The sequence below is a fragment of the Triticum aestivum genome, chromosome 5B (assembly GCF_018294505.1).
Source record: "Triticum aestivum cultivar Chinese Spring chromosome 5B, IWGSC CS RefSeq v2.1, whole genome shotgun sequence".
Lineage (NCBI taxonomy): Eukaryota > Viridiplantae > Streptophyta > Magnoliopsida > Poales > Poaceae > Triticum > Triticum aestivum.
The window spans coordinates 184,225,767-184,247,900 of NC_057807.1; the positions used below are offsets into that span (position 1 = coordinate 184,225,767).

The 22,134-nt window shown below is 41.9% G+C and overlaps 1 protein-coding gene across 2 annotated transcripts; it reads left to right on the top strand.

The window, feature by feature from the left end:
• Positions 1-2,486: 2,486 nt before the first annotated feature.
• LOC123110968 (CCR4-NOT transcription complex subunit 11) lies at positions 2,487-16,795 on the top strand. 2 transcript variants are annotated; one of them, XM_044531627.1, is made up of 13 exons: positions 2,487-2,767; positions 4,278-4,382; positions 6,415-6,501; positions 6,655-6,708; positions 6,826-6,971; positions 7,079-7,226; positions 7,304-7,441; positions 7,692-7,763; positions 7,841-7,914; positions 8,022-8,163; positions 13,776-13,854; positions 16,099-16,207; positions 16,317-16,795. In XM_044531627.1, exons 1-12 carry the CDS (start codon positions 2,597-2,599, stop codon positions 16,194-16,196), a joined length of 1,314 nt encoding a protein of 437 aa, XP_044387562.1. In that variant the 5' UTR covers positions 2,487-2,596; the 3' UTR covers positions 16,197-16,207; positions 16,317-16,795. The 2 variants fall into 2 exon arrangements, with proteins under 2 accessions (XP_044387562.1, XP_044387561.1); XM_044531626.1 differs by having other exon boundaries at positions 16,412-16,795.
• The last annotated feature ends 5,339 nt before the right edge of the window (positions 16,796-22,134 follow it).

Here is a 22,134-nt window from a genome sequence, read left to right on the forward strand (position 1 = left end):
TTGTTCCAAAAATAACTCTCCCGAAGGTTTCATTCCGCTTGGACTCCGTTTGATATTCCTTTTCTGCGAAACACTGAAATAGGCAAGAAAACAACAATTTGGGCTGGGCCTCCGGTTAATAGGTAAGTCCCAAAAATAATATAAAAGTGCTTAGTAAAGCCCATAAACATCCAAAACGGGTAATATAATAGCACGGAACAATCAAAAATTATAGATACGTTGGAGATGTATCAGTGTTCTTATCCCAAAAACGAGCAAGACCACGGAGAATGGCAAACCTAGATTGCAAAACACCAAATGCTCTTTCAATGTCTTTTCGGGCTGCCTCTTGCACCCTTGCAAATTCACATTGTTTTTTTGTTTTGGGTTCTTTGATGCTCTTGACAAATGTGCACCAAGGAGGGTATATACCATCTGCAAGATAATACCCTTTTGTGTATTCATGCCCATTGATAGTGTAGTTGCAAGCAGGAGCATCACCACTAGCAAGCCTAGCAAACAAATGAGACCATTGCAACACATTAATATCATTGAGAGTGCCTGGCATACCAAAAAAAGCAATCCCAAATCCATAAATCCTCGGATGCTACGGCCTCTAGCACAATTGTTGCATTACGAGACTTGCCACAATACATTCCTTGCCAAGCCTTGGGGCAATTTTTCCAATTCCAATGCATACAATCAATGCTACCTAGCATGCCAGGCCAACCTCTCCTCTCATTAGATGCCATCAATTTCTTTGTGTCATCTTCATTGGGTGCCCGAAGATACTCAGGACCAAAGACACAGACGATCACTTTTGCAAATCTACGCACAGACTCAATTGTGCTATCTTCACCAATGCGAAGATACTCATCGGCATGGTCAGCCGGAACGCCATATGCAATCACCCGCATAGCTGCGGAGATTTTTTGATACGCAATAAATCCCTTTAAGCCCGCGACATTCCTTCTTTGAGTAAAATACCAACAATTTGCCTCGCAAGCTTGAACAAGTTTCACAAAGAGGGATCGGCGCATTCGGTACCTTCTCCGGAAGAGGTGCGGAGGATATGTAGGATTCTCCGCGAAATAGTCTTGCATCAACATCTCGTTTCCAAGATGGCGGTTCCGAGGAATGCATAGACGCCCGACAGTTGATCCTCGCCTCCTCTTCTCGTGCTCGTCTTCATGCTCCTTCACGGCAAGCGCCATGACTAATGTTTGCTGCTGGAAGGTTGCAAGCATGGTCTCAACATCCGAGACGTCCGAATCGGAGAGCAAGAACTTCTCGCATGGGTTCAACTCCATCTACACGCATACCAATGCGTCAATCAACTACACAACTCGCAAAAGTCACAAAAAGGACTACCGTTGGCAGGTGATCCCAGGCGGCGACGAGGGGGCGCGCTCGACGGTGGTCGATCCCCGGCGGCGGCGGCGACGAGGGGCGGCTCTTCTCGCCGGATCCAGGGGGTCGGTGCAGCGGCTCGGCGCGGAAGGGTGTGGGGCATCCCCGCAACGCGATTCTGCCTGCAGATATGGCCGGAATCGCCGGCGGCGAGCGGGCGGAAGCAAGGGCGGGCGGCGGCAGAAGGAGGGGGGAAAGCGCGCGGGGCTGAAATGTCCCTCCTGCCAACTACTTCTCTCCGATGCAGGGCACCGCAGCCGCGAGGGGGAAACCCACGTTTTTCCGGGTTGGGGTCGGGATTTTGTCGCGCCCCCTAAAATTTTTTGCTGTCCGGGGTGGGATGCGGGGTCTGGTCGGGCAGGTTTTCCGGCCCGTACCCGCATTTTGGCGGTTATTTTGCGGGTCACGGGCGGATGCGGGGTCTGCTAGAGTTGCTCTGAGCTCAATAAGGCGAGATCACAATATGTGTCAAAATCATACATGCAACACACTGGTTTTGGCCTTGCCCTATGACGCTAGAGATCATGGGTTTGATTCCCCGTGCTCCCTTTTTCTCTTTTCCTTTCTTTTGAAGGATCAAATACTTTTTAAAATATTTATATTTTTCAAACTCTAACTTCAAATCTAAGATGTCATATATGAAAATTCATCAAAAAAATGTGTAGATTTCAAATATACTATTATCTTGCATGTTAATGATTACAATAACAAACAAAAATATATATTGCAAATATACTATTATCTTGCATGTTAATGATTACAGTTGCAAACAAATAATATATATTTGTATGTGCAAACAAATATATCACCCTACTCCCTTTTTCTTTTGCATTTCTTTTGGAAAGATCAAGTACTTTTTAAACTATTTATATCTTGCAAACTCTAACTCCAAATCTAACATGTCATACATGAAAATCCATCAGAAAAATATAATTCCAAATATGATATTATCTTGCTCGTTAATGATTACAGTTGCAAACACATACATATTTTTCAAGGATTTTGCTGATGTGGTCAAGTTTGTGTTTGGGGTGAATTTTGTTCTCATGTTGCAACTTACGGATATGTTTGCTAGTATATATAACAGGCCGTCCGATCCACATCCTCAAGTCGCCTACTCCCCCCACTGTCCCCGAATCTCTCACCCGAGAGGGGAAAAACCAAAACTACAAAAATCTCGCCGCCGACCACCGCCACAGCGACGGCCATGTCGGTGGACGCCCCCGTCCCTACGCTGCGTCCGGAGGAGCGGGCAGGCCTCCTGGCGCTGCTCGCATCCGCTGCGCGCCCGCTGGCCGACGTTGTAGCCGACTTCCTCGCGCGCTTCCCCCGCGAGCGCCGCCTCCGCGTCGGCGCTACGCTCTGCTTCCTCCTAGAGGCAAGCCACAACCCTCCTCCTCCTCCCCCCACCCCCCACCCACCCGCCCTCCCCCCCCTCGTACGCTCCCGTGAGACTCATCCAGCTCCCCGCGATGCGAGAGCTAGCTTGTTTCGTTCGCCAGATTGGGTCGGAGACCTCTTTGCGATGAATGGATCGGGCACTTGTTTGGTCTGGTTTGCTTAGCGTTTGTGCTGGGTGGTTAGATTTAGTGCGTTTTGCTGTGCCCAGGGTGGCTGAGAGTTTCACATTCACTTGACTGGGTTAGGCCTAGATTTGCAGCCTCGGAGGTCACTATGTCTCCTGTTTCAAAGTAGAATCGAATTTTAATGGATTTGTAGGTGGCAATAAGTTTACTAGTTGTCTGAGACTCCATTTGGAGTTTACTGCTATAGCTGCACAGTGTCTTCTAAAGATATAGCACCGCTGAGATTTTGTATTACATTGCACGGCAGCGGTTTGTATTCATGGTAGAATCAAGCAAATACTTGGTGATCAGTGTGCTGTGTCTGATTTGTTTGCTTAGGTATCCTTAGGATGCCATAAGATTTGCGGACGTTTCTTGTAGTGAAAAGGAAAATAAGAGGCTAAAAATACTTCATTACCATCTTATGTATTAATTGTTTTTTCTTCAAGCGCACTAATGGATCATCAAAAATAATTCCCAACAAGTTGCCCACGTAAAAATCTAAAAAGTCTGTGACCTGAATTGTTCCATACATTGTTACAAATATCGGCCTATTAACTGTAGTTAACTGCTATTCGGCTCCCCTCCGATACGAGAAAAGGTCTATTCGGCCCATTAACTGGGAGGCCCAGTTAATCTGTCTGACAAGTTGATTTATCTGTTGTTAGACCGAATTATCGGTTGGAGCGATTAACCGGGCACATATTTTGGCCAAAAAACTACTCTCCTATGTCAGTAATGTACAAGAAGTATTGTTGTTGTGCTGCTCTCCTTTGATGTTAGATAGTGATGTACAATTACTACTGCTGTGTTGTTGTTGTTGTTGTTGCTGCTGCTGCTCTTATATGTATATTTGGACATCATCAGAACATCAAGGTAACACTCTTCCGTGTTGCTATGTAGCCTATGATTGCATATTTAGACATTCAGTACAATGCATGTTGCTATGTAGCCTCAGATATATAGATATGACCCGAGTTAACCTACCGGTAAATGGGTTACCGATATATTCAGCTAAATGGCTGATTCGCTGATTAACCCTTCTCAGCCCCTGACTGATATGGTCCTGAACAGTGGTTCCATAGCAGTAGCAGCTGTAGGCCTCTAAAACATTGCAACCATCAAGGTGTTTCACCTAAGCTTGTTGCTGCTACATATAGTGACTGACAGACTTTGTAATGTCTGTTTGACATTTTTGAAGAATTTCTTACTAATGTATCTTGTTTGTAATAGTAATTAATATGGAGATGTCTGTTTACCTCCTCTGTTTCACAGAACAAATGGAGTTTGAAGTTTGATGTGTTATTTTATCTATTTGACTAGGACAAGAAAATGCTTCATGCAACCGGTCGTCTAATCGCATTTGCAATTCTTCATCAGAGCTATTCCTCACAGCCAGTAAATCCCTATGTTCCTCTGCTGTTAAATGTAAGTTCAAAACCTTGTTTTCCAATTATGTGTGATTTAGATCATTATGGACAAACTTCCATTCCTCCCCTCCAACATATGTAAAACATAAATATGTGAACTTGCAAAGCTTCTTTGATATGTTTATGATTGCTAGGGCATGAATCATAAAGTTTTTGATAGTTTATTGTCGTATAGTCAAAGAAAAATTAAGTGCAAGACGTTAGGCGAGCATTTTGCCTCTGCCTAGCGCCTAGCTCGACGCGTGCCGGCGTTTGTGCAGACATGATAGCAGGGGCGGCTGGGTGCATTTTTGTACGGATATGGCACACATTTATTTTTCAGAGCATCTTTCAGCTCTACAGCATTGACCCATTGAAGTCCACTATGGAACCCTAGCATGCCAACCCAATCTGAACCGTCTACATGCTCTAATCTGAACTGTCCATTTGCTCTCCTCTATCTCTTTCTTTCGCCTGCTGCCTTCCAGACATCAGTCTTCCGGTCGCATCTCTCCCGCTGTTGCCTCTCCTTACCCAATGCCATCACCACCAAAGCACCTCACCGGCCACCTATTCTACCGCCCAGGGCCAAAGTGAGGCATTTTGCCTCTGCGCAGCGCCCAGGCGTGCTTAAGTGAGCGACTAATTTTATGCTTATAGTTAAGGGATATTTTACGCTAGCATAACACATCATGTATTATTGTCTGTTGTAGTTTCTGATCTGGCAACCAAGTTTCATTTGCAATTTCATGTGTTGCCTTCAGGGAAATGGTTGTGCGAATTGGAGGATTGTTTGTTATTGAATCCATTTTGACTTTGGATTCCTTCCTTGAAATTAGTCTTATACTCCCTCCGTTCCTAAATATTTGTCTTTCTAGAGAGCTCAACAAGTGACTACATACGTAGCAAAATGAGTGAATCTACACTCTAAAATATGTCTATATACATCCGTATGTGATAGTCCATTTGAAACCTCTAAAAAGACAACTATTTAGGAACGGAGGGAGTAGTTTGCACTTTGTCTTCCGCCTTCTATAATATTGCCAGGTTCCCTTTACTCAATATCTGGCTTTAGCTTCTAACATAAGGACCCTTGAATCCTTGCATTTCAGTCCTCATGTTAGTACTGTAGCCCAAAATATAAACTTTGATGTTGCTTCTAGCTGCTCCACTGGATTTTATGGCCGTTCTTTTGAGTTTTGAATTTGAACTCCAGAAGTTGATATTTTGAACATCAGATCAAAGTCTCTTATCCAACACTGAGAATAGTTTGAGCTCTTGCTGATCTCTTCTTGGGCCACAACATATAATTTCGCACTGTCTAGCTTAGCTTGTTAGTCTGAATGCCTTACACTGTAAGATCAATGGCTTCTTTTGGGATTCTTCTGTTTACGGAATTATGGCGAGTAGAAGCGTCCTGATCTTTTAGAACAGTTAATTTGGCTAATTTATGGGGATTGTGCGCAATCTTATTCGAATGAGTGAATTGTGGTTGCACTACTCTTCTTGAGTTGACACCAACCTGTCCAAGTGCATAGTTCAGCATGATTTTATAATTTTGAAGCAGCTGCTTCTTTGCCTCTGTGACCAGTGGATATAGCTTTCTTTTGAAAAAAAATGCGATGGCAACAATGGAAGAACTGCCAAATTGAATACCTTTTGAAATCCATTACCCTTCAGCTTGTTGGCATTTTTTTTTCTTTTTTTTTCTGGGAAAACGCAAAGGACTTGCGTTTCATTGCATTGGAAAGATAGAAGGTTATTTACAATCCTCCTAAGAGGCGAAGTTCATGCCGGATCGGTAGAAAACTAGTGTACATCCCAGGTGGTGGGTAAGATGACCCGCAAGCCACGAGCACCAGCTCGTGCCCATTGCTCGGCTTTGTCCTTGATCCTAGAGACCAGGACTGGGACAAGAGGTTGGGCACTGTCGAATATGCATTGTTGCGCTGCTTCCAGATCATCCACGGCGTCAGGAGGGCAATGGAGAGCTTGTTGGCATGAGATTAGCTGTTTATCATTCTTGAAGTTTTGATATTTGTTATCAACAGGCAGCTTGTGATGAATCATCAGATAAATCAGAACAAGCATTTGTCCAACTTTTGTTGACTTCGGCCAGCGGAGACAATAACAATGAGGTCTTTTCTTCTGCTCTTTGACTTGTCCATAAAATACCTATGATATAATAAAATATCCAGTGGGGCCTTGATATAGTTATCTCTTGATTTATCCTTGTCGACAAGTGTAGTTTGTCAATCTATGCTAAGTTTGGCGGTGCTCTATTTTGTCAGGTGCTGCAAAAGTCAGCTGTAGATTACGTAAATGGGCCTGTTTCTGCATCACAGGTAGACTGTTAAACTGTTGTTTAATAAAGGAACTGATTGAATATAGTTGATGTAAACTATATGTAGATTATTTCCAATATTAACGGCCTCTTAACTCAGGGTCATCTGTTTATTTAGGCCTTATTGCCACGGGAACACCTTGAGAAGCAATTCTGCAGGAGTATTGTACAGCCTCAGCCTCAAGTTAGTAGTTTCAGAAGCGCTACTGTTAGATGTGCTATACCAGATCCAGATATACCTCAGAGTTGTGCCAATTCATCAGAGTATGTATGCTCAGCTGCCTCCACAAAGTTAGAATGTGCTGCTTGTTATTTCTTCTTGGGCTTTTCCTTATGAACTTGTTACTTTTTAAAATCACATCATTTTCTAGGATATCAGCGCCTGGAAGCAAACAAAAATCTACTTCCGATGATAGAGATTCTGCTCTTGTTGCTTTACTCCAAGAAAAATCATGGGGAAGACTGGGTCCCCAATGGATACGGCCGAACCCCCCAAGACTTCATATACTTGATGGGGAGGTAACATATTCAGCCAAGAGTTGTATTTTCATACCAGTTCTATTGTTAATATGACTGTACTTGCTCTGAAAATACAGCTACAGTGGCTGAATCCTGACAACAATCATGAGCTATTATGGGATTATAGCATGTGTGCTGAAACGAGTCGTGGGGCTGCGATCCGTGATTTGATTGCCAGAGCCTTAAAAGGTCCACTTGTACCTGCTCAACAGGAGGTTCGCTGCTCCATTCTAGTATTTCTGCTATATCAATTTAGGGAGAAATGAGTGTTTTAAATATTTAGGCAGCTGTAGTATTTCCAAAGATTCTTTGCGTTCTCTTGAATCTTCAAGTTATTCAGCCTGATGCTGGATAATGCTATGGCACCATGTCTTTCAGCACCCTTTTTTCTCGTGCAAACACATTCATTTGCGTGCAACATATTTTCATATGGTACAAGCCTAATTTATTCGCAGCTTTTCACAGCAAGTTGTTATAGAATTGGTGAAGGACTCTAAGCTAGTCTATCACTGTGGGATGACTCCACAGAAACTTCCAGTATGTATACTCTTGACAATATTGATCTCCTCACACTTTTAATGTATTTCGTCTGACATATTTTTCTATGGTTTCAGGACCTTGTTGAGCATAATCCACTCATTGCTGTAGAGCTTCTTTCGAAGCTTATGAACTCTCCTGACATTGCAGGGTAATGTCTGTTTCTTTTCTCAGGCATGTTCTGTTATCGTGAAATTGTGATCGCCTCTGCCTCTGCGCCAGCTTCCTCTATCTTAGTACTGATCCTCCTCCTTTTAGTTATTTTGATGTTCTTGTGCACATGGAGATGAGCCTGCATTCGATGGAAGTTGTAAACAGACTTACTACTGCGGTTGAACTCCCGACAGGATTTGTCCACGAATACATCTCAAATTGTATTCAATCTTGTCAAAACATTAAGGTTTGTTCTTGTTCTTCCAATTCATTCAATTAGAAATTGATGACATAATTAATTGGAGCGATGGTGTATATTTGCAGAATAACTCATTCAAATTGATGGTTACATGATATTGTGTTAATACTTACTAGCAAAAAATGCCTGTGCGTTGCAACGGAAGAAGAAAACAAATCACAGCCCATCCATCCTCGCCAATACACACTTGTCTCAGTCCTTATAAAAAATCTGATGCAAGAACATAAGTGGTCAACTATTGTGGTGGAAATTCAGTAATAAGTGACATGCACATTTGAAGTTTCTTGTGCGTTGCAACGGGAGAAGAAAACATATCACAGCCCATCCCTCCTCTCCAATACACATTTGTCTCCGTTCTTTATTTCAACACAATACCCCACATGTATTTCCGCTTATATTCCTTTCTGTCCTCATAGACGGTGGCAGTGATGTCCACCTTGCATCACATTCTAAATCCTGCTAAAAACTGATGCAACAGCATAAGAGGTCAACTATAGGGGTGTGTGCGTGTGTGTGTGTGTGTGGGGGGGGGGGTGATTTCAGTAACGGGTATCCAAAAATAAGTGACATGCACATTTGAAGTTTGTTTGCTTGATGCAATGAAATCTTCTGTTGCATGTCTATAACAACTTCTGACTTGTAGTCATATGTTTATCCAAAAACATATGTACATTGCCTTTTCCTTGAACACTAAATTCAGGCTTCCCAACAGTAAATAATGGAGGCAACAACTAAGACAATAATAAGGTGAATCTAAGTGAAACCTTTTGCTTGTGCATGAACTCTAACAGTAAATAACTACATGGTTGTTTACATGTACGAAAATCAATCATCAAAGCAGCAAAACAATGTGATTATGTTAAAAAAAATCTGCTTCATAGACTAAAACGCATGCATGGGGAAATTACTGGCCTATTATACCTAGTATTGTACTCCCTCCGTTCCTAAATATAAGTCTTTGTAGAGATTCTATTAGGTGGACTACATACGGAGCAAAATGAATGAATCTAAACATAAAATGCATCTATATACATCCGTATGCGGTTTATAGTGAAATCTCTACAAAGACTTATATTTAGGAACGGAGGGAGTATGAAATAAATACATAATCTTCTAGTATTTTCTCACTAACTCCTCACAAGTCAGTCAACTAACTCGTCGGCGTGCTATCCATCTCTTCACTGTTCTTCTAGTCTAATCTATAGCTATACCTTTTTTTTTACTAATAAAGCAAGGTGCGTTTCTCCAGTTTTTCATCCGTTCCCCATGTAGCCGCAAAAGGCCTATTTCTCGCCCTATGCGGTAGATAGTTGGAGTTCACCCAGGGCGCCCAAGACTGGCCGGCCTGTTTTGTTTTTTTGTCCAAATTTATTTTTATTTTTACCTTATTTCGTAATTCAAAAAAAAGTTCAGAATTTGAATTTTTGTCAAATTTTCGAATTACAATATTGTCTTCCCCTTTTTAAAAATGTTTAGAAAATTAATTGATTTTCTCGTTCCAATTTTTTTCAGATTCAGAAATATTACAAAATTGTTTGGGATTTAAAAAACATGTATTTTAAAAAATAATCAAAATTTGAAATATATTATTGTTTTAGTAAAATGTTCACAGATTCAAAATAATGTCTGCGTTTAAAAACACAATTTATAAAATTGTTCAGAATGTTCAAAACATGTCCACTTTCAAAAGTCGGTCACAAATTAAAAAAATATTTGGGTTTTGATAAAAGGTCGATGTCTTTAGAAAACGAATTTTTTCAAATTTTGTTCATGTTTTTTTCCAAATGGACAGGATATTAAAACATTGTTTGTAATTTCAAAAAATGCTCACATTTCTAAGAATATTTAGCAATTCATATTTTTAAAAAAGTTCAAAAAATATTTTAAATCCGACGTTGCTTAAATATTCGCGCTGGCCATTGGTTAGCTTTAGGCGTTTGTTGCCGTGGCTAGTGGCACATGGTCGGGTCTTTAAGGTCATGTGTTCAATCGTTCAACACGTCATTTTTTTGGATTATTACTCGTGCCTTGCAAACACATGTTATTTTGGTGCCTGCCAGTGGGCTGGCCCAGACGCTAACTGTTGTGCATCCCATGCGCTATTTGACGCAACTAGCGTCATATAGTAGCTCCCACGCAGCTGCCCTAAGAAATGAAAAAAAAATATGTATAGATTTTGTTCCGTCTATTCTACACGTAGTTCCCTAATTATTTCGGTTATCCTTGGGGTGGGCCAAACTGGACCTACCACGTGTTTCTTTTTCTTTCGGACGGACGAGCAGCAAAAGATAAAGGGCACGAGGGGATTGAACTATGAACCTTCCCTATTATGCCGACAGATAAAACCAACTCAGCTAGCTTGCAATTATGATAGGAACAGTCCCATCTTGGAATTTTATACTAAATCACACCAGTTTTTATAAGTCTCTAAGTTGTCCGGAAATAAGGAGGTTGTGTGAGAATAAGGAAGTTGTCTCGAGAATCATGAGCAGAACGAGGGACTCCACAAATTATTGCCGGAGGTAACTTGCACGTGCCAATAAAAGACAATATGCTGGTAGGCTATAATGGAAAAAAAATTTGTGGGCACGTGCTAATTTTTATGAAAAAGGTTGTGTTTTCAAAAAATGTTCGTGAATTTTAAAAGATGTTCCCGTTTCAATTTTTGTTTGCGTTTTTCTGAAAGTGTACATCATTTTCAAAAAACTGTTCAGGATTTAAAAAATGGTTTATGTTTCCTACAATATTCAGAAACTTCATACCTTTAAATCTCCTCAATTGAAAGGAAAAGTAGATTGAATAACTCATGGGCCTTCTCTGGCGTACGACGACGTAACCATTGTCGAGGAAATCGTTAACTGGTAGCTGCTCGGTTGGCTGGTGAGTAGGCGATTAATCCGCTAATTGGCAAGTTAATCGGCTATTTAATCAATTAATCGGATGATTTATCGGTTTATAGGCTACTCGGTGACCCTACGAGTAGGGATTAATCGGCAAGTTAGCTGGTTAATCGGATGAATTCTTGAACAGGGGACGTAACAAAACTCTTAAATGCCCTCGATCAATGAATGGAAAAATAGCGATTGGTTATTTCACACCAGGCGAAACCGAGAAGCTAAATGTTCCTTTTTCATGTGCACATAGGGTTTTGCTTGCACATATAATTCTCACTAACTTTAAATGCATACTATTTTCCCTCCGTTGCAACGCACGGGCATATGTGCTTCATATATATATAGTTATTCTTCACCCCCCCTCTATTTTAACATCAATGCACCGTAATTTTACGTTTCGTAAATTTTGTCTTATTTTAGACGTAAAAAGAGAACGTAAGAAAATATATAATTGCCGTAAAAAATATTTTATATTACGTAAATTACAAATGTAAAAACATAGGTATTCTGCCCTTTTTTTTTATGCCAAATTTTACACAATGAATCAATATGACCGTAACTATTTATATTTGAAACATAATTTATTTATGAAATGATCGTAAGATTACCTCGGGTGAAGAATAACTTTTTCTGCACCCTGGGTGATGAATAGTAACACTATATATATATATGTATTGTAGATCTAAATACATATATATGTTGCATAGATGACAAAGCTCTAGCTCAAGCAGACCTCACAAATTTAGAGTTTATACATCTATTTATCGTGGCCGCATGAAGGCCGATCAACCAGTCGCGTGCGATCCGCCCCAAGCCCCCAAGTCGCCTCCCCAAGCATTCTTAACTGCCGTGTTTGGTCATGTGACTCATGTCACCAAACAAAGAAACCACCATCAGCTGCAATTAACTCTGATCAGGTGCACACGGAGTAAAAAAAAAGCTTTGCATAGAAAATATATCTTACGCGTGCATATATACGGCCTCCTCCCCTTCAATGTCATAACAGCCCATTACCTATTTGTACTTTGTAATAAAGTTATGGATGTTTGCGTGAATTGGATTTTGTATTACTTGTCATGTTGCCAATTTGAATTAAATTCGAACCTTCCAAACATTTGTGTTGTAATTTATAATAAAGTTATGGATGTTTTTGTAATTTGTGGATCCTACTTTTTCCTTTTTCCATTTTCTGTTTTTTCTTTTGTTTTCTGTTTTTTTAAATATGGAAACTGTTTTTTCTGTTTGACTGGGCCGGCACCAAATCTTTTCTCTCTCCCTAAGCCTTTGGGAACGGGCCCACCAGGCCCAGCTAGCTCCCACTAAAAATAGCCCGATCCCCACTTCCTAAAAAAAAGCCTGATCCTCACTCCCTCCCTCGTCTCTTCCCTCACGTGCCGCCACACACGCACCGCACAGCTGCGCAGAGATCGTGCGCCTCACACCTCCTTAGCCTCGCCGGCAAGCTCTTTACCCCGCTAGCACACCCTCCACAACCTCTGGCCGGCATCCCGAGCGACTGCGTCGCCTCCTGTAGCCGCAGCGTTGGCCGGCGAGCTCTTCGCTGCGCCAGCACCTCCCCTGTCTGGTCGCCCCGAGCGCCGGCTTAGCCTCCTGTAGCTGTGGCGTCGGCAACCTGCGCCAGAACTTTGAGCCCCTGTACCCTCCTCTGACCACCTTCGTCGCTGCCTTGTCTCCCGCGCGCCTTCATCTTCTGGCCCCGCCGTGGCATTCGACCACCCCACCAATCTCTTCTTGAGCAGACCACGGTCCAGCCTTTGCCTGTGCTTCTTATCGGCCTCTTCACTGTTCTCATGTGTTTTTCTTGATTCTTGACGAGGCTGGTTGATGCAAGGGATAACCTGGGACGTATTTGAATTGGTGAGATTCGATTCATTGAAGCAAGGTGGGATTATTCGATTCGATGTACAATCAATCTACGACGGACTCAATTTTGAGCATGGATACAGGACAACGAAAATCGAACATCAAACGCAGCGAAACAGATAGTACCACCTTGAATAGTAAAAATATATCAAGAAATCAACATATGGAGAACTATGAAATCTTCTTTACTTTATTATGAGGTAAAGATTCGAGCCTATAGTTACACAATTTAACCTTATTTGCATTTTCCCATGGGGATATTAAACCTTGGCATGTTGATTAGCTTTTATTCAGTCACTCCCTCTATTTCACTATTACTGTCATCGGCCTCAGGACATTCGCTTTGAACCGTTTGAAATTTGTTTTCCATGGAAAAAGAAAATCAAAGGAGAGGTTATTGCTATATTTCCAGTCTTTGCGCCTACTTGAATGCTTCGAAAGTGGCTAGGCTATTGTGTTATGTAAGTTAATATATTTAATGATTCCTTGTCTATGCACATATTGGGATGTGGTTAGTTACTGTGGTACACAGAGAGTAGTTCAGGTTATTTTGCCCATGTGAGTAACTGAATAAGCCACTGTCTTGTTTTGTGAGTTAAATGCTTGCATAATTGACAGCTATTTTTGCTAACCCATGTGTAATTGGCAGCTCTTATTCTACTTTTTGCATCACTGATGAATAATTTGTGTACTTATTAAACATTGTTTACTCATAAGAAAATCTTTGTTCGCTTAGAGGCTAATGATTTTGTAACGGTCATGTCACTTGGTAAAGATTCAAATATCGCCAAATTCGTTACGTACAATCATTTTTCCTTGCAGGATAAGTACATGCAGAACAGACTGGTGAGATTGGTTTGTGTTTTCCTCCAGAGCCTCATCCGAAATCAGATTATTAACGGTGAGCATGTTCTGTGTGCTTTACAGAGATTTTAATCTATACACTGTCATTTATATTATTGAGTTCTCATTGATTATTAACTATTTAATTTTGCCTTCCTGATCCATAATGATTCAAGAGTATGATAACAGAACTGTACCCCTGCTGCCCCACCTCTACTTTTACTTCATATAAATGATTATTGCACAGCTATGCTTCCACAATTCTATCTGACATTCTTTCTTGCACTGCACATCGTTGTAGGTAATTGATGTTTGTTTATTTAGCCTTATTCCTGTACTCGTACAGTATGTTGAAAATCCACATTTTCTTTAGCTACTTGCCGGTTTTGCATTTAGTTATAAAATATATATTTCTGTCCTCTTGGTATAAAAAGCATGGATCAAATATCTAAGATAGAGCACCTTACGGAATTTAGAATCCATGCATATGGGAGTCATTAGCATCGCTTAAGAAGAATGACAAGCGTGACAAAAAATCAGTTTGGTTTCATGCCTGGGTGGTCGACCATGGAAGCCATTTTCTTGATACTACAACTTATGGAGAGATACAAGGAGCAAAAGAAGGACCTGCATATGGTGTTCATTGACTTGGAGAAGGCCTACGATAAGATACCACGAAATGTCATGTGGTGGGCCTTGGAGAAAAACACAAAGACCCAACAATGTACATTACCCTCATCAAGGACATGTACGATAATGTTGTGACAGGTGTTCGAACAACAGCTTTGAGCCCTTATCTTTTTGCTTTGGTGATGGATGAGGTCACAAGGGATATACAAGGAGATATCTCATGGTGTATGCTCTTTGCAATGATGTGGTGCTAGTCGATGATAGTCGGACAGTCGGACAGGGGTTGATAGAAAGTTAGAGCTATGGAGACAAACCTTGGAATCAAAAGGTTTTCGGCTGTAGAACTAAAACTGAGTACATGAGGTGCGGTTTTAGTACTACTTACGAGGGGGAGGTTAACCTTGATGGGCAGGTGGTACCTCAGAAGGACACCTTTCGATATTTGCGGTCAATGCTGCAGAAGGATGGTGATATCAATGAAAACGTGAGCCATTGAATCAAAGCCGGATGGATGAAGTGGCGCCAAAGCTTCTGGCGTTTTCGTGACGAGAGTGCCATAAAAGCTAAAAGGCAGGTTGGACAGCGATTCGCAATATTGTATGGCGCTGAGTGTTGGCCGACTAACAGTCGACATGTTCAACAGTTAGGTGTAATGGAGATGCGCATGTTGAGATGGATGTATGGCCACACAATAAAGGATCGTGCCCGGAATGATGATATACGGGATAGAGTTGGGGTAGCACTGATTGAAGAAAAACTTGTCCAACATCGTGTGTGATGGTTTGGCCATATTCAGCGTAGGCCCCAAAAAGCTCTAGGGCATAGCGGACGGCTAAAGCAGGCTGATAATCTCAAGAGAGGTTGGGGTAGACCAAACTTGACATTGGAGGAGTCTGTAAAGAAAGATCTGAAGGATTGGAATATCACCAAAGAACTAGCCATGGAAAGGGGTGCCGAAGTTAGCTATCCACGTGCGAGAACCATGAGTTGCTTTCAAGATCTTATGGGTTTCAGCTCTAGCCTACCCCAACTTGTTTGGGACTAAAGGCTTTGTTGTTGTTGTTGCATGTTGTACTAAAATGCTTTATCATTTTTTCTAAATGTTTTTTTACTGATTTGATCAAATTGATTTTCCATTCTTATCATCGTGCATCAAGAGTGTCGTGCATAATAGAGTGATTTTTCAGCTAGTGGTTACCTGATTTTGGTCAATTACCATTAGAGTTTGATAAAAAAACCATTTGGATGAACTGGATATCAAGTTCCATATTGTGCCTCCGAGCTCGAAAAATCGTAGTGGCTAGAAATGTTGTTGATACTGGGTAGATCTGTAAAACCACGTGCTAATTGTTTGCATGGTTAGGTAAAACCGAGTTACTTTTGGAATGGTTAGATAAATCTTGTATTCAGTTTTTACATGAAATAATATTTTCTTTGTTCTGCATTTACGGCCTCTTTGATTCGTAGAAATTTTCCCTGTTTCTGACAAGAGCTGACCTATTTTCTGGGAATCGCAGATGCCCTCTTAGTGAAAGAAGCATAAACTGTATTTACATAATTAGTTTTGGGCCAGCTAGTGCTAGTTGAAGTCATCAGCTGAAGTGGTTGCAGTTCACAATTTTTAAATGCCATGAGACGTTAGTTATGGTTGTGCATTGTTTTCTACATGCAGTTCAAGATCTTTTCATTGAGGTACAGGCGTTCTGCATAGAGTTCTCACGAATAAGGGAAGCGGCTGGCTTATTCCGTCTGCTCAAATCTTTGGAGTGAAGAAACAAGTTGTACGTTGTTATTTCCCATTTCTATATATCACTGTCCTGTTATCCTTCATAATTTTGTACATCTTGATTCTCGTAGTCTCAGCTGACTTCGTAATATCATGTTGTTCAGTATCCAAGTTTCCATGATTCTGTCTTTTGGAACTTCATGAGCTGTGGCAATATCAAGTGATAAATACTCTGTTTTTCCTCAATTCCAACTATCAGATAAGCTGGTGGTATCATTATCAAACGTTTGGAGTTTCTGGTTCGTCGTAGTTGTCTGGCCACTGTGGGTGTTCAAGATCAGATGATGTGTGTCAATTCTTGCAAAATCTGTGGCACCCTCGCTACGACAATGCACACCCTTGTAAGAGTCGATAAAAAGGGTCGCCAATAGCAGATCCAGATGGTACGCTATAAGTGGTTGGTCTACATTTAGTTCTGTTTGTATACTTGCGAATGTATGTCGACAGATAATAGATGCATGTTTTGGTCTATTCTTTTGTATCCATGTAATCGGAACAATACCTGATCTGTTTATTGTAGTCTGTTTTATTTGGTTCAACCAGGATACTGTCTCGATCTGTCCTTAATTCATTTGCTTGTCAATGTCTTCCTTTGGGGAACAATGTTAATTCCAACTATGCTCTAAAATAATTAAAGGGGTGATTGTTATCAGGAATGCTCTATATGGTTTAAAGACTATTTCTTAAATGTGTTCTCTGGAATCAAAGACCTGTTAAGATCTACAGGCTTGACATATAAAGCTTGTATAGAGCTTGGCTTGTTCCGAGTGGGTTGTCATTCTACATTTTTGAATGTGGGCAGGACAGCTGCCAAATATTACAAGAACATTCGAAAGGAGGAATGCACCGCATAAAAGAGAGTGCCAAAAAAGAAGAATGGAAAAAAGGCTACTTGGTATACTGAGGAAAACTGGATGAAAACCGAAATGTCTCCTCGCTAGACTAGGTGATGTACGGCCAATCCCTTAGGTTCCCAATCTTTCACAACTTGGAGGTGGAAAAAGATGAACACAAGACAAGATCCAAATTACACATCCACTCCTCAAGTCCTCACAAGATACATAAGATCCAATAGCAACTAGGGAAGTAGGAACAAGTGTAGGTTCTTCCCAATCCAGTAGGGAGATGGGGGCTTGAATTAGAGGTCTAGATGATCCATTGGGATTCTTCTCCAATTAGAGGTCTAGATCTCCAATGGAGAGGATAGACGAGCAAAGTCTTCTTCTAGTTTGTCTAATACACTTCGCTAACCCTAGTGAGGAGGTAGGAGACGAGTATTTATAGTCTAGGCCACAGAGGGAAAAGTGGGAAGGAGAGGATACACGGGCTGCACCCAAGTCATTGCTTGTAGGCAGGGTCCAGGATTCGGAGGGTCAAGGGCATTAGTAGCTTTGCACCCCGCCGGGTGGTTGGTCTTGATGGGGTCCGTGGTACGGTGTCTCCCGACCACCTCCGGGGCAGGGTTTGGGGGCAACAAAGGTTTGCACGCTTGGCTTGGAGGTTGGTCCGGAGACTCCAGGGGACCTCCTAGGCGCTTGGTTCGCTTGACCTTCTGTGCCTTCATCTTCAGGGTTCCTCTTCTAGTATCACTGCTCCGAGGGGTAGTCCTTTTTCTCTGCTTCTTTAGCGTCAATGCCATTGTGCCTAAGCACGCATAGAGTTCCATTTTGAGGTAGAAGCCATATCTCATTCAAATGCATAGAAGGCTCAAAGATGTGAGATGTCTCCTGTTTTGAATAGCACGTGCATGAGCTCTTGTAGAAGATCCACTTGGTGATGAGGACATCAATACAATTGTTACACCCACAACCCCTGCTGCTATACATACTGGACCAATTACTAGAGCTCGTGCACGCCAACTAAATTACCAGGTACTTTCGTTTCTTGGTAATGATTCTAATGTTCATGAGAATATGATGCTGCCTAAATTGGATACATTTGTTTTGCTTACAAATGAAGGGCCTAGCTTGGAGAAGGATGAACATTGGAGCAAGAACAAGCATGGAGATGATGGCATGCGCAAGGGGAATAAGAACGGAGTTACAAGTGATGATTTCAGGACTTTGAAGCCACCATAATGGGTGCATGAAGCCTTGGACGAAATATACAAGATGCCACTTCATAAATTTCGTCCCGAGGCTATTTTAGGTGCTGCGTCACCTTATTATTGGGCCAGGCCCATGTAATTTCGAAATACATAAGTATAGGCTATTTTTAGAGTCCGTATGTGTGGGGAAACAAGAGATAGGGTTGATTTCGGACCCCTCCACCAAGGGCCACGAAATTCCCCCCTCTTCCTCCATATATACAGCCCTTAGGGCATCGTTTAGACTTTGGGTTTCGTTTAGATTAAAAGTTTGCCATAGCTGCAACTTCGCGTACTTCGTTTGTGTTCAACGACCAGACAAAGGCATCACAGAACCCCACCTTGATCAATAAAGCTTTCATCTTATATTCGCAATATCCAGATTGCAATCTCAGTTTCTTGCTTGTTCTTTGTTTGCTCGCAGGAAACAGACCCTCGTGGTCAGGTTGATCGTGCTCCGGCGTGGTCAATAACCTCTTGGAGTTGGTTTAGCGATTGCTAAGGCGCGACGTCCTCGCACGTTCGTAGTCGGATCGTCAAAGTCGACTGCCACCAAAGCGATATCCATCATCTCATCGAAAGACGGGACACCTTTGCCTCTATCAAGTGGTATCAGATTTCCAGGTTGCTCGGTGAGATTTTACAGTTTTTCGTAGTTTAGATCGAGTCTGTTCTTCATACCTACAGTCCACGAAAAAGCCACAAAAAAAATTAGGGTTAGTTCATCATATCCGAACCAATCTGAGCCTTTGCATAATCTTTTAGGGTTTTGCTTTGTTGAATTTGCGGTTGCATCGTCGTGTCTAGTTGCTGGTCTTAGAGTCTAGTCTTTTAGAGTTTCGAGTTCTGGTCATAAGTTGTCACGCCGCCGCCGCACCATCATCATCGCCCCTGCCATCTACCACCACCGCTTATCCGCCACCGCTCCGAATCCGTATCCATATACCACCACCAATCCGTGTCCATATACCACCACCGATCCATATCCATATACTACCACCGCTACCACCACCGCTGCCATATACCACCACCATATTTCCACCACCAATCCGAGTTCCTTGCATATTAGGTTTGTTTTCGGGATCCATCTAATTTCCGATTCGTGTTTCCTTGTCTGAGTAGGTTTCGGATTCCAGCAATCTTTTGCCGTCCGTAGAAGAGGTTGGTTTCCAAAAAAAAAGAGTCCGGAAACCACCCTCCGTTTAGGCCCCAAATTTTCGGAAAACGCACTTGACAAAAAAAATTCTGGCTATCCTATTTTTAGGTGTCTCTAAGCGTATTGAGACAGTCGCCGTTATAGAAAGTTTTTTTTGACCCGTTTCCAGTTTTTGGGTCCAGGCAGTCAATTTTTTTTTTGGTCACAAAAATTTCGTGCCCATCCTGTCAGTTTGACCTGGGAAGAGTTTTGAGACACTCGCCATTATAGTGATTTTTCGCAAAAAAAAAGAGCAGCGCAAAAAAAAGCAGCGCAAAAAAAAAGAGCGAAATTTTTTTTCGAGAGTGTGCTTTTCCCTTGTTTACGTGCAGCGCCGTGATTCTGTTAGTGTTCTAGGCTCGCGTCTCTAGCACGGTCTAGCCTAGGACCAGCACAGTACCGTCGTTGAGCGTTTATTCAACTTTGCATCTCTGAATTGATTATTGCTGACCCTTTTTGCTACCATATTATAAGCCTTCCCAGCTCCACATACATCTACGTCGTGCGTTTGACTTTCCCTGGTAATCGCTCTATCCAAGCTTTGAGAAGTTTTGACTACAACGGTTGCCGATCACCACCTGCTGCTGGGTAAGAACTGGTAAGAATTTGAGGTTTGCTTGACGGGTTTGTGATACACCACCACAACTTCTTAGTAGTCTGTAGGATCATATTCTTGTGTGTTTCTATTGCTGCTAACCATGCCAGAATCACAAGCCGACGAGATTGACTGGGAGAACTTATCGAACAAGGAGCTTCATGATAAGTTTCAGCAAATGATGACTGAACAGGTGCAAGATGTGCTGAACAATTTTGAAGAGGCCATGGAGAAGATTACTGGCCTGGAGAAGACGTTCGAAACAAAGCTTGATAACAGATTTAATGAACTGCTTGCGCGTCTTCCACCACCGGCTGCACCTGTCGCACCTCTGCAACAACAACAACTACGCCCCCTTCCGAATCAATATGGACGAGCACAGCGTGTTCCTATTGAGCCAGGACAAAATTCTGGTGCCGCTGCTACTGCTGTTGGTGCTTCTTTGGCTCCTGCTACTGCTGCTGCTGGTACCCAGGAGGATGATGATTATGTGGGAGATTATGAGGATGAGGTCGATCAAAATCCGAACTACGTGCAGCCACCAGCACCACCACCACCAGGTCGACCTCAGGTATATATTCGTAATGGTAGGCCTGCACCACCACCTCAGGTACGAGATGATGTCCATATTCCTAAACTGAAATTGAATATTCCACAATTTGAGGGTAGATATGTGCCTGATATATATCTTACTTGGGAGTTAGAAACTGAACAACGTTTTACATGTTTACAATATCCCGAGGAGAGACGGGTTGCTGCTGCTGTTTGTGCTTTCACTAGTTTTGTATGTGTCTGGTGGTCTGAACATTGTAGATTATATCCTATTCCAACTACTTGGGCTGCTTTGAAAACCGCTATGCATACGCGTTGGGTTCCACCATATTATCAACGTGAATTGCTTCAAAAATTGCAGCGTTTAAGACAAGGAAATTTTTTTGTAGAAGAATATTATCAGGAATTACAAACTGGCATGATTCGATGTGGTATTATTGAGGAGAATGAAGCTATGCTTGCACGTTTTCTGGGTGGATTAAATAGAGAGATTCAGACCATTCTAGACTATAAGGAGTATACTAATATCACTCGTTTATTCCATCTTGCTTGTAAAGCTGAACGTGAAGTGCAGGATCGACAAGCATTGGCGCGAACTAACTTTTCTGCAGGCCGACCTTCCTCATGGACGCCGCGTGCATCTTCTACTTCAACTGCACCAGCACCTCAATCAGGTGCCTCCTACAGCCGTGATACAAGAAAACAGGAACAACCACCATTATCTGCCAAGAGCGCACCTGCCGGGCCTGCACAGAGTTCTTCTTCTTCCAGGGCATCAACAGGGCACACAAGTGATATTATTTGTCGTTGTTGTAAGGGAGGAGGTCATTATGCGAGAGAATGCAAATCTCCGCGTGTGATGATTGCTACCGCGGATGGTGGATATGAGTCCGCTAGTGACTATGATGAGGAGACATTGGTGAAGGAAATATGCCCTAGAGGCAATAATAAAGTTATTATTTATTTCCTTATAATCATGATAAATGTTTATTATTCATGCTAGAATTGTATTTACCGGAAACATAATACATGTGTGAATACATAGACAAACATAGTGTCACTAGTATGCCTCTACTTGACTAGCTCGTTAATCAAAGATGGTTATGTTTCCTAACCATGAACAAAGAGTTGTTATTTGATTAACGAGGTCACATCATTAGTAGAATGATCTGATTGACATGACCCATTCCATTAGCTTAGCACCCGATCGTTTAGTATGTTGCTATTGCTTTCTTCATGACTTATACATGTTCCTATGACTATGAGATTATGCAACTCCCGTTTACCGGAGGAACACTTTGGGTACTACCAAACGTCACAACGTAACTGGGTGATTATAAAGGAGTACTACAGGTGTCTCCAATGGTCGATGTTGGGTTGGCGTATTTCGAGATTAGGATTTGTCACTCCGATTGTCGGAGAGGTATCTCTGGGCCCTCTCGGTAATACACATCACATAAGCCTTGCAAGCATTACAACTAATATGTTAGTTGT